Source organism: Brachycentrus maculatus, unplaced genomic scaffold, assembly GCF_059751285.1.
Source record: "Brachycentrus maculatus isolate JH-2025_06_01 unplaced genomic scaffold, ASM5975128v1 h1tg000257l, whole genome shotgun sequence".
Lineage (NCBI taxonomy): Eukaryota > Metazoa > Arthropoda > Insecta > Trichoptera > Brachycentridae > Brachycentrus > Brachycentrus maculatus.
Window position 1 is genome coordinate 1,476,202 of NW_028281008.1, and position 13,853 is coordinate 1,490,054.

A 13,853-nucleotide genomic window follows, 5' to 3' on the forward strand; every position below is an offset into this window, starting at 1 on the left:
AATTGCCGCCGGGGAGTGTCGATGGTGGCTATTTGTATTTGTAATTTGCACATTAACGACCTTTCGGGGTCCGCTGATTTATAGGAGAGGTTACAGATATATTTATTTTGCCAATTTTGCTCAATAAATACATACAAACATATTGAACATATATTATGAAAAGTAGTGTTTTCAGTTTTTTAGAGTACTAGTATAACCCAATATAAGTATTTATTTACTAATAAATAAATAATGAATGTGAAATATTTCGCAAGTATGTAATCCATGCACTAATTGAGTGATTTACAGTGTTTTACTCGAATAATTTTTTAAGCGTTATTCAAAGAGCAAAAAGCTTAGCCAGATTTATCGCAAAGTCGTTCCATAAGAATTCCAAAATGCCAAAAATGTGAAGTTTGTTATCCCGGTGTAATTAATATAACAGGTCTGCAGGAGTATCTCCGAAATTCACACAACGAAATTAAATTACGGCGGGAAAATGAAAATTGTACGAAGTACTCGTAAAGTTGAAGGAAAAATCTCAAGATGTCAGGCTTGGCTGGTTACCCGCCTGGATCGGTTCCTTTCACCGCAATTATTTATTCCTAGAGAAGCTTAATGACGAAGGTCCTGACATTTAAAATATAAAATTGTCACTGGAACGTTATCGAATAAATTCGGCGTGAATTAAAGCCACATTGTCAGAACACAGGATAGCGCGAAAGAATAAGTTTTTTTTTTCACAAATTACGTAAAATTTTACAGCATATCTGCTCAATTAACTCGATTTTTTTAGCATTCAGTAATAATTCATATACTTTTACGATTTCCATAAAGTTGAGAAATTAATGTTTCACTGGGTTATTAACTAAGATATTTACGATTCTCGCAGTTAAGATAATTAATTTCATGAAAGTAGTAATTATTGTGGTATGAAAAAGAGAACATTTTAACGATGAATTAAAATTTTGCAACAGTTATAATCCCCAGTATACCATAAGTAATGTATCCAACAATGTCAATTATTAATTTATTTTTAGGTAAAAATAACGGTTAACACCATAATCAAAAAACAATTTTTATAAACCTAAACGTCAAGTAAGAATTTTAAACGTGATAAATTTATGTAACTTTCTACGACTCTTTCGCTATTCGGTATAGTTTGGTAAAAACAGCTCGTAAAAACTCTGATATATTTTGCGGCGCAAATATAGTGAAGAAAAGTTAGAATATATTCAGAATTCGCAGTAGTTTCTGCGAGAAAGGAGAGAGAATGGGTAACGCTAGAAGCGCTAGCAGGGGAGCAGGAGTGCGCTAGAGCAGGGTTAGCACAAAGCCCCCAGTGGCCAATTGCCTCCCTTCCGGTCAAACGGCACGCGATAGCTCGGAAATACTTCGCGAGTAACATGTGACTAACTGGCGACACGACCGGGGAATAAAGTGCTCGGAATACAGTCGGTCGTGCTTTGGACTTCTGAAATATCGCGACAATTTTACTTGTACTTACTGAAGCGATACATTGTCCGAACCTTAATGCAATGTGGAAAAATATTTATACTTCTTCCGTAACAATTCGCGTCGAAGCTATTAAAGGTGAGACGTTTGTTCTTAGCGTGTTCGCGGGTCAGTGATTTTGACGGCGAACCAAAAAATATCAACAAGTTGCTACGGCCGAAGTAAGGTGATCCGTCATCCAGTCATTAAACATTGTGACAACCTTCTCGGAATACGATCCACCTTGAATCGAGAGTCACGAAATACGTTGCGTGCTAAACGTTTAATATCGTTAAAAGCAGTCCAGTGCATGACACACTTCCCCGGCCGACTATTGCACCGCGACCATTCAACATTTCATACGGCAGGAAATTACCTGTCACATTATCGGGGCGCGTTACCCCTGCTCCTGCCATTTACCACAGTACCTTCCCCGGGAGGCGGGCGTGAGAAAAGTTAGAAAAAACTGCACATGAGCCGTGGAAAAACACATACGCTTTTTTTGATACTGCTCTTGTTCAGAATAATAAAGTATCACGAAGCGGCGATATGGTTCGCACAACTAAAACAAAGTATCGAAAGGTCAAAAGAACTATGTAACATTCGAGCTGAAAAGGTAAAAAGGAGGATGTATGTATTTTTAATATCGGGACGTTGCGCGCTGTAAAGGACACATCGAACTAGGAAAAATCTTACGCGTCAATTATTTAGTGCGTGGTGTGAAAACATCCAGGGGGAACAGTAGCTGTCACGCAGGGCGGGAAGGAGCGCCATCTTGAAATATATCAAAAGGTGGCGGACTCGCCTTTCGGACGGCGCGTAATCGATTCCGGTCAGCAATAAATTTGGGTGCGTGAACTTTGTGCTGAGCATTTCGTAGATTATTATTTCTGGCAATAAAAGGGACCGCCAGGAGCGCAGGGAATAGGCGGGGATCGGATCATGCTCGGACAACTAGGCAGAGGTATAATGTTATATTAGTGATATACGAGAGGGCGACGCCGGAAGAGCAGAGCGTCAAAGGGTCAGCAAACGAAATTTTAATGAACATATCGCTAATAAAGAGAAACATTTCAAAATTATCCATTTTGTAAAATATACAACATCTTTTTTTTAACACTAAATACTTAAATTATGTCGTCATTCTACTTGTGATTTATGGCAAAGACCACTTGTAGTACGAACAAAAAACTACTTATATTTCCAAACCAGACACAATCGTACAGGAGGCATGTTAACACGTAATGCTCGTTTTTCGCGACTCACTAAAATGGTCTGTGATACAAACTAACAGTAGGGGATGATGTCTTAAACTGACAGTAATTGGTCGTGTCATTCTATATATGTAAAAGCAATGGCGTGCAAACTTTTTATTTTACTTTATTTTATCAGGGTAAGCAGCAGAGCCAGGTAGCAACTTAATACTAACAAGGTAAGCTAAGGTAGGCACTGGTTATGTTCCTATACGGCAGTGTTTCGCAAAGTGTGGCACACTGTTGTACCGTGGTAATTAGTTGGTGTGCCGCGGAAAAAAGTCTAGTTTTTTAAAGATAACATCCTTATAAACAATTGCTCCAAGTTTGCTCCTGCGCTCAGTTAAACAGGATCACATTTCACATTAAACATAATGTTATGTACGTTGTCGCTTTATATTAATTTTTATAATAAATCAATATTAAATAAACATTGTTTTTACTTTGGTGTGTCTCAAAAATTTCTTGATTTGGCAGGTGTACCTTGAACAGAAAAAGTTTGCGGAACACTGCTATACGGCACTCGAGTAAAATAGGATAGGCACTGGATTTCTGCCTTTATGAAATACACGCCCCTGGTAAATAGTACATATTTATATAATATTTACACGTATAGGTAAGGAGTGTCTCGACAAATATGATAAACGATTTATTTATCAAATAAATACTTGCAGTCCGCCCATCGGTTTCACAATGACGTGCATGAAAACCCATTCAGTTCCGACAGCTCACTCTCACGGCAATCAAACGAGCACCCAGTTCGGATGGCGCATTTTTAAGTGTCACTCGGAAGCTCTCATCCCTGCTCCTCGTCACAGGTAGTTTGTGTTTGAAGGGTCCGGACACATAACGAGGATTCCAGAACTTTTATTAGAACTAAACTGCTCTTAATTGGACGTGACAGTAACGGCAGGACTGCGGAGGAATAGAGACCGGAGTGTGAATATTTATTTATTTCAAATAATTTTGTGACATCTCAACCGTACCGGTTTTTTTAACATCCGATGTAAAGAGTGTAAAAGATGTCTAATTAATAACAATTATTATGAATTTGCCAAACGTCTAATAGAAAATAATCACTGATTTGATAAAAATAAAGGCCTAAATATATTACACACATGCAATAGGGGACTTAAATTAGATTACTTAGAAATTAAAAAGGCAATTAATAATAATTCACAATTAATAAATACACAAGTAAATGATTTCTCTTATTATTTTTTGACATCTCATCAAAGATGAAGAAGAATATGGAAGTCAGAGTATTTACGGGGCTTACGACCGTCATAGGCTGGTTTAAGTTATCACTTTACAAACGTGTAACATTCACCAATTCTACCCATCTACAGAACCAGTGCCCTATGGACCATTGGGTAGTATTCCGTGTTCCCTTACCAAATAATTGATTACATTTTTCAGCTATTTTATTTTACGTTTCATGAACATACGCGCTAAGATTATGTACTATTGAATTTATATGAAAAAGTTAAGCGATTTTATTAAATTTAAAGTTTAATTTTTTAAACCGAATCATCTACATTTATCCTAAGAGTTTTATTAAAAACGTGGCCGTTCAGGTGAAAACAAATACAATTTTGAATATAATTCTGAATGATTTTAAATGAATTTCTTTAAAATTTAAATACTGAAATGTAATAATAGTTAAAAGTAATAATATAAATTATCTTCTAACGACATTATATTTAACTTTAGCAAATCAAAAAAGAGAAAAGTAATTTACTTTTATTTTATAGTGAAATAAATTTAAATATGTACCACTGACGGTTATATGTATCTCTGAATTACGAGTACCTAATACAATAAAGTATTATACGTTCAATTGTACAAAATACATTGAAAAAATAATGAAAAATAGTAATGCATTGTGCATATTATAAAAGCTTCGAGTGCAAATTGTTTTAGGAGATAAAAAGTGTTGCCATAATAGGTGTGAATAAGAGCCATTCAATGCGAATCAAATGCAATGATAAACGAATTTGTCGCTGGCACATGTCAAGCGAGGTAATTAACAGCGAACGGATGCTGAGGGTTATTCCACAGTTCCAACAGGCTCTTCAATAAAGGAAATAAAGTTCACTAAAAAATGTTTCAGTTCAAATCGTCAAATACACACTTTTACACATCGCTAACAAAAAATAAAGTAAAATAGATTTCTGTAAATTTCGTCGGGACGAGATGAATATTGGCACTTGGATACATTCAAGAGAATAGTTGAGTAGGCCGAAATGGGTATCAGAAATAAGGCAAAACAGTGTCCAGGCTGCAAATTGCTATTTCACAACTGTCGTTCATCATTTCAATGGGGTTCCTAAGTGCGGCAAGCCGTGGACCCATAGGGTGGATAATGGCCATTTAATTATAAAATAAATTATCTAGGCGGCCCGACTACCCCGCTCTACTCACTCGACCATCCTAATCATGGTTGTCATGTGATGGAAAAATAACGAGAACTCTCTAATATTTAATTTAATTAGACGAAAACTTTCCCGGATCGAAGGGTTCGCTAATTAATGAGGATAGAAGCCGAAAACTTATTTTATCGACATTTTTTCGTCGAAGTTCGGAGATTATTAAACACCCCGTAAATCTCATTAAGATTTTTTTATTCATTCAAATGGACAGTTCATAATTAGCGCGTAGAATTAAAAGTGCTTTGTTGTTGTTGTTGTTTCTTTCAGAAAGTTATGGGTTTTCCGTACATAATATAGATGCCGAAAGTGTATGAATTTGGCGACTGCTTATTCGGTATTCCGAGGGAGATGGGAATTATGAATTAACGGATTTGCGAGACCAGCTCACAAATAATACGACCGACGCGCGACGTGCCAAATAAAAGCTTATCGCGGCTTTACTAACTGCCAATTAAATTGGTGTTTAATTTAGTATACAAATTTGGGAAGACACGAATTCAGGTGACTTTAATAAATAATGTGTACAGTACCTACGTGAGCTCAAGAAAATATTTACCAGCAATTTCAGATTCGAAAAGATTAGTAGGCATGCAAATTAGGGACCGAAATTAGGATGGGAGATTTCAAAAATAATAAACGACCAACACGTCAGTGTAAATATATTTTCTCCTTTTTGCAAAGATCGGGCAAAAAGGGGACACTCAACTCTTACTCTATCCCCGGTAACTGGCCGTGAAATGTTTTCGTTTGAAAATGTGATCTGAAAAAAACTTTAGATGCTAAAGTAGCTTATCGAAGGCGGCTTTGTGCAGAGAAAATATCCAGACAGAAAGAAAAAAGCGTTTAAAGTGTGGAAAATAAAATGGTACAAAGGTCCGATAACATAATTTTCCGTAAAAGAAAGTGCTGAGGACTATTTTTCGACACAGCAAAAGTAACTAATATTGCAAATAAAGATATTATAAAAAAAATAAACAATACAATTCGAAATCGAAAATAAAAATAAGTTTATGTACACACAAACTATTATTAATTTTGATTTATATGCTTTTTAACTACACAATTTTTGTTCTTGGGTCAAATTTTACATTTTACTTTATTCTGTGTTTTATTTATTGTTTCGGCATTAACTTTGTGGTAAGACATGTTACAATGATTAAAGAAAACACTTCGTTTTTTACCACTTGAGTTTTATTATAGACTACATGTTTCAGAAGTTAAACTTCCATCATTCAGGTCTGTATAATAACTATTATACAGTTATTATACAGACCTGAATGATGGAAGTTTAACTTCTGAAACATGTAGTCTATAATAAAACTCAAGTGGTAAAAAACTAATGTTTTCTTTAATCATTATTCTGTGTTGTTTATTTTAAAATATTTTTGTGATTATATTTCAGATACTTTTGCTGTGTTACGAGTTTATTATTTACTACTTTATTATTCATTGTTATTATTTAATTTTAGACGTATTTTCTAATAGTATACTAAAGATAAGATTTTTTTAATGTTAATCATTTATTTTTCTTTTCAACTTTTCTCATTTGCATACTTCATAAATTGTATAGATACTCATTATTTATATGTTATAAAAAAAATGTAGCATTATCAGTGGAATTTTACAAGTTGAAAAATTGTATGTTAATGAAAAAGAAAGAAATATATTACGTTTTGTTCAAATTGATATGAATATTAACTTAAATGTAGCAATAGAATTTGATTCGTGTCTGCCGATATATTGCAAGGTTGTAGACGAGCCAGATCAAAGTGAAAACAACCACATTCAAGGCAAAAATATTTTTTGCAGAGAGAATTTTTTTCTTTGATTTTTACAAAATCTTATATGATAGAATAAGAAAATGAAAAGAACATATTCAGCATTCTGTTCGACATACCTACCCGAGTCACTTTCTCGGGGAGTGTTCTAAAGAAAAAGAGCTTTTACAAATGTGTCGTGACATTTGGCAATATGTTAGGGTGAAATATGGAAATGGGTGTATAACAGAGGCTATTAAGAGTTTTTAGAGCTTGTTTACCGGCTTCATATAAATAAACTTTCACAGTTTATTCAGAAAGCACACAATAGAATTAATAAAACTTGGGATATATTATGACGTTCCAACGTTCTCTATTCTCTTCTTTTTACTGATCCCGGGCAATTCAGCGAAATATATATTGATTAATTATAATCTTTTGTTATTAAAACCAATCGAAATTAAAAAATGGTGAAAGCTCTTAATCAACATGGTATTCCGCCTCCTTTATTAACATTACTTTTGTAAAAGGGTGAAACGATATTTAGTCCGAGAATAATCAGAACAATTGATCTGGTAGAAAAATAAATAAATTAAGTAAAATATCTTGTGTTAACTTGATGCTCTAAATTAAATTATAGAAGGTGCTGGCGCTACAATGGATCAGTGTGAAATCTATTAACTCTGAATAGTTTATTTTTTGTCACGAAAAAAAACGATAAAAAGTCATGGAGAGTATTACGGTGGTAGGGGAAATCTTGTGGAAAATTATTCTGGAATAATCTCACCCTCTTGGAGGGGGTATTTGCTTAAGTCCTAAGAACCCTGAAGCGTGTCTTCGAGTGTGGAAGACTTACTAATGCTTAGGAAAGGGTGTAAATAAATGAAAGTTTGTCTAAAGTGGCATTTGGTGGAAATTTACTAAATGAACGTGTAACGTGGAAATATTTTTTATTGGAAAACTATTTTAGATGTAACGAAAAAGTAAAAAAGTTTTGGAGAAAATATTAACTATGTCCTCGTGGTATATATTATATAATTCGGTCGCATTTTTGTAAGTCAGCAAAATCTTCCTTAAAACAAATATTCTGGGAGGAAATATGCTAGAATAGGATAAAAACATACGCAAAAATGGATATTTCGGTAACTTTGAATAATTCCTCATCCATTTAAATAATTTGAAATGGAAATCCGATTCGACCATTTTCGATGAAATGATTAAATTTCTGGAAGGGAGCTCGTCATAAAATTATTATCAATGAGATTTTGCCGGATCAAAAGAAATTTTACGTTTTTCTCTTTATTTATCAGAGATTGAATCTGAATTTCGTGAATTATGTTAATAAATTATATCACGGGGTTGAAGTTTGTTATTGAGTAATATATTAACAAAGTGATTGAGCAAATTTGCGGAACAATCCGTTTACAACATATTGAAGATTCGCTTACCGGAGAACTAAACGTGATGTTCAAACTATTATAATTCCACTGCGATAAATGGATAAGCTCAAAGTAAATAGATTATGGTGGCAAAGCCACGCGAGGTCTTCCTCGTGTTGCGGCCTGTTCTACTGACTAACTTAACACCGTAATCTCGGAGCCGTTCGCAGCAAACATTTGACGGACTGATCCGGGGATAATGTACGTCAAACTATCTCACCGCCCGTTACTATCTCCACTTGCTTCGTGTAGCACTAACATACCAACTACCAGGGTGCCAGGAGTGAAGGAGGCTCATTGTTGCGGGAAATCCTCGCCACCGAGGATAACTCACGTCATAACTCATCACTTCACGGAGAAGAGCCGCAAAAAAAGAAGAGAAATTTATATATTTTTTATAATTCCTACCGTATAAGCCGCACCTTTTCAATTTACGAAAGCCATCGAAGAAAATGAACGCAGGAAAATGTTCATGTGTCACATTGCGGTAGCCTTGAAGGATCGCTTGGGAAATATCGGTTAATGACTGTGCGAGAAATTTGTTTACACATGAGACGAGATTTAGTGTTTACTGAGCATTATTCCGAGTCATTCCGTATACAGGTAAATACGTAGGTGTACCGGCTAAATAATTTCTTAATAAATTTAGGTACGCTCTCCGAAGAGCGCATAAAATACTAGCATATGAAATAGCCCCTTTTACCTTCCCAGATAAACAAAAACATATCATTTTATTAAAATAAAAAAATAAATGACAAAGAATAAACTACATTGTGTGGTTTATATTTTTTTTTTCAATAATGGCTCTTGCAGCTTTAAGGTCCTAACAATAGTATGTTTTACATTTTTCTTACTAAAATTTTGAGTAAAATATTATGAGCCAAGCCAAAAATTACAGTGATTTGTGAAATGAATTTCTGCAGTTGGTAACATCAATTTTAAAGAAGACCCAATATATGTTAAATATTTAATATTCGTTTTATTTGAGAATATTTCAAAGATTTTTATTTCTAATTAATTTTCTACAAATAAAGTAACCTAGGCCATTGTATTTCTCTTGGTTTATTTACTTGTTGTGTTCTGAAGATTAAGCCAATAGATTTCTCTTACAGAGGATAAAATCATTGCGCTATGTTGGACTAAAGTAGAACTAAAACTGAGAAAATTTCTCCACAAACACAGGATATTCCATTGAATCAATTTTAATAACGAAATGCGCTGTAGTCTTAAAAGAGTAACTAGATTTTCCTAGTAAACAATATAAAATATTATTTGAGAAATGGCAAATTGATATCGAAGCCTAGATTTGAAAAAATGTAATCTTAAATACGCTAGAATGCTTTGCAGCAAGAAAATATTAATTTAATTTCGTTTTATATCTAAAGGAATATTACTAAAAATAAATATGTATATGGGATGTATGTGGTTGTTGATACTTACATTGCTTTCGGAGATTATTGGAGTTTCACGTTCTTCGGAATCGATCTGTAAAAAAAAATAACTCCCATTAATAACGTTCCTTGTGACATTCGAAAAAAAGTTCTTTCTGAATAACGCTTTTCCTGTTTACCGTAAATACAGTTTTCTTTTCACTTCCATAAATTTAAGACGGGATAGAAGACGGGGAATAAAACATTACGTAATATAATCTGATAGCACTTCTCTGTCTTTTTCATTCCATCCATCGTCAAACAAAGTCTCTATCAAATAAAACGCATTGAAAGTTCTACAACTTACGGAAGAAGAGCACTTCGCAGCGAATACAGATATACTACACTTGCAGGACTGTAATGGAAAAAAGTTTCCTTCGTGTTATTTGCCAGTTTCAAGTCAAAAGAAACATAACAAAGTAGTGATTAGACAGACTTTTCAGCGTATTTTTTTCGCTAAATTACTAAACCATATTATAATAAGTAGAACAACTTATTATAATTTATTTAGGGTTGGAGAATATTTTTAATGAATATATATATATATATATATATATATATATATATATATATATATATATATATATATATATATATATATATATATATATATATATATATATATATATATATATATATATATATATATATATATATATATATATATATATATATATATATATATATATATATATATATATATATATATATATATATATATATATATATATATATATATATATATATATATATATATATATATATATATATATATATATATATATATATATATGTATATAAATATATAAAGAAACGGTGAGTGGCTATATACTAATATTATTAACATTTAAAAAAAAAAAAGTAAAAAAGAAATGGGATATCCACTTTAAGTGTATTTATAGAAAATAAAATTATATTGAAAAAACTAAATATTGTAGAAGTAGGTATTGTTCGACGAAACAAAATATGTATAGGTACATATGTACATGTGCAAGAGTAGATGAATGAATAAAGGCTGCACCAAAAAGTGAAATAAAGTTTTGACAAAGGAGAAAGATCTAGAAACGAAAAGAGAACGAGAATAAGAAAGCTTCGCTCGCCGAAACTAGCGGATATTACGCGAGACAATGAGTAGGAAAATTCAACTCTCGACTCTTCAGAAAAATCGTTTTTTCTCTTTGAGCGAGCGCGAAAAGTGCCGGAAATGCTCATATACATAGAAAGTGGCTATAACCGTAGTTTTAATAAACCAAAATGGAAAATGGATGCTTTGTAGGAGACGATTCGGAAGAGATCTAGATTTAACGTGTACCTTTACATACCTTCGACGAGATTTCTAATATTTTCAATTAAAAGCTTCCTTAAGACTTGCGCAAAGAGCTACGAAGGTAGACAGAAAACCATTTTAAATGTAGGCTGGCGACTTAAATTGTAAAGGCTTCCATTGAAAACAAAACAGGGGGACGCCTTTAGTAGCAAACTCGCTAGGAATTCAAATTACCTCCGTCACGAAACTGACTTCACACTTAGTAATATTTTGCATGAAAATTAATCCCCATTGAAAGAATTCAACATCTCCAAGTCGATTAAATTTCATGGCTCGTTTCTACGGGTGCGAAATAACAAGATTTATTTGAAGAAAGGGGAAACTTTCTCCAACAAAATTTGAGTCCGAGTAAACCACCGATTCTACCTCTAAACACCTCTACAATATTTAACGGTCTCGCAAAGATTAAATATTCATATTCGCGAGATAACAATTCTAATATCTGTCTGAAATTGCAATTCAAAATATTTACGTGTTAACATTGAAAATACATAAATACGAGACAAGAAACGTAATTTTATTACTGAATTTATAATGAAATTTTCGCTCCAAAACATATTACTGTACATTAATCCAATCATTTTGGAAGATTTTCGTTGATAGGGGAGTCAGTTTTTCAGTTTTAGTTTTCTTATTCCTCGAAAACCAGTATAATTATCCAAGAAGAAAAAGCCGCTGAATATTGTTTAGTTTGGTAGTAATCGCAGGAACGAGGAGAAAAGTGCTTATTTAAATTAACCATAAATTACAGCCATAAGCTGATAGATTAAACAAAAAGCTCGTGTAAGCCTCCTGTATTGCGATCGCCGCGCACCACGCTGACACCGGCTTGGAAGAGGCAATTTGAATACCATAAACAATGAAACGACAAAAATAGAATGAATGGATTCGATTAGTGGTAAATCTATTGAAACGGGTCAAATATTCGCGCTTTGATATTGGTAAACAATATACCTCCGATGATTTACGGCCATTTTACTTTATTGTTGATTTTGCTGTAAAAAAAACACAGTGAAATAATTGGTTTATTTTCTGGTAACTTGGTACATTATTTTATCCGCAGTTTTAATTTTCTATAAACGAAAAAAAATAAAAATTTATGACGGCTCAAAAAGTTGATTGATTATTAAGTAACGTGACATGTCGTCGTCTTAATTTTTAAAAGGCGAATATCGCGTCCACATTTCAACATATCCGAGATCGGAAGAGGAGCGTTCGAACAGTGAACTGTAGGACAAGAAGGCTTAGTAGGTAGATAATAATATATTTAACTGTACAAAAGATAAATCGGAGTCGACGTGGATAATCTCATAAAGACTGTTTGTTGGACAAAAAGCTCTCATTGCTCTTTCTCTTGCCGGAATTATTACTGGGATCATTCATCTTACTGAGACGCATTTCCGGGCTAGGCTTAGCGGCGGGAAACCGAGGGAAACTTTTCTTTGTGAGCGAAACCTGGGATTTACACAATAATCTAGGAGGCATTTGTAAATACTTGGCATTAAGAACTCTGCAAGATCATATACATTTTTATTGTTGGGCTTTTATTACGCAATATTCGCGCTGGTTTAGCGTTGATTTCCGTTACAGCCTTTAAATTAAAACTAATTAAAAAGTGTAAAGTTTCCGACTGCAAAAGCTACTATATAACAACTATAGCAATAGTCTACAGTAATAGCTGTATCATAAAAATAAAATTTATTATTAATACCTTAACAGGAAGGGGTTATAAAAATCTTTGGTATTTACGGGGCTAACAACTAGTCATTGGTTGGATTCAGTGATCAATTTTGATCAATACCCCCATACCATCTTATTTAAAAAAAATTACATAAACCCATATTTCGTATGTTAGTTAAACATACGCCTATTTCATTTGTGAAATAATTAATTGTCTCACAAACGGATAGACCAATGCTAAATTATTAGGGTATAAACCGTGCAAACAATTTACACAGATAGTAATTTAATTTTATATATGAATGACATTGTTTTACCATCATTATATTTTATTAGACATTAAGTTTGTTAGAAAAGTTCAATAATAACTTGGAAGAATAATATAATATAAATGATGTAAGCAAGTTTACTGTTATTTTTAGGTTAAGGCTTAGATTAAAATGCTTACAGTTAAAGGACCGTGAACCGCAAAGGATAATTTTTTGAACAATATCAGAGTGGCTTCCTTACAGGAAGTTCCGAGAAGAAAGGGAAGCAGTTAGAAATTACAAATGGCAGGCCGGTTGTACTGAGATTTATGCAGGTCACAGTGTCATTAGAATAGCGGCCCGAAAGAACATACACGATAATGTTTGTAAACAAAAAATAATAAAACGAAATCTTTCCGAGTACGCTTCATGAATATTCTCTTCTGGATTTTTATCTCAATATTAAAACACGCTCTTTTGTATGTCCACAAAAACATTTCAGGGTTTTTACATCGAAAGATTTTTGTTAAATAAGAAAATTTTGTTATTCGACTCGCAAAATTTTCTAGATGGAAACCTTATAAAACTATTTCTAAGCCGAATATAAATATATATTTCATTGCTAAAATGTTATATTAGTGCTGTGTACCGATTTTGAGACGTATTCATCTTTTCGTCAGAACGTACACCATACTAGCTAATAAACAACAGCATACGACACCTTCACGAAACATTAATCACATGCGTTATTAGCTTGTCCGAAAACTAACATATGCTAAGGATGCTGTTAAAAGGAGTTCAACAATTTGTAGAT

The 13,853-nt window shown here is 33.2% G+C and overlaps 1 protein-coding gene across 1 annotated transcript in view; it reads right to left on the reverse strand.

The window, feature by feature from the left end:
• Positions 1-13,853, reverse strand: part of caps (capricious) — a 177,344-nt gene that overhangs the window by 21,460 nt on the left and 142,031 nt on the right. Inside the window, exon 5 of the mRNA XM_088265688.1 lies at positions 9,795-9,839. Within this exon, the coding sequence (XP_088121814.1) occupies positions 9,795-9,839 (45 nt within the window). The remainder of the gene's footprint in view (positions 1-9,794; positions 9,840-13,853) is intronic.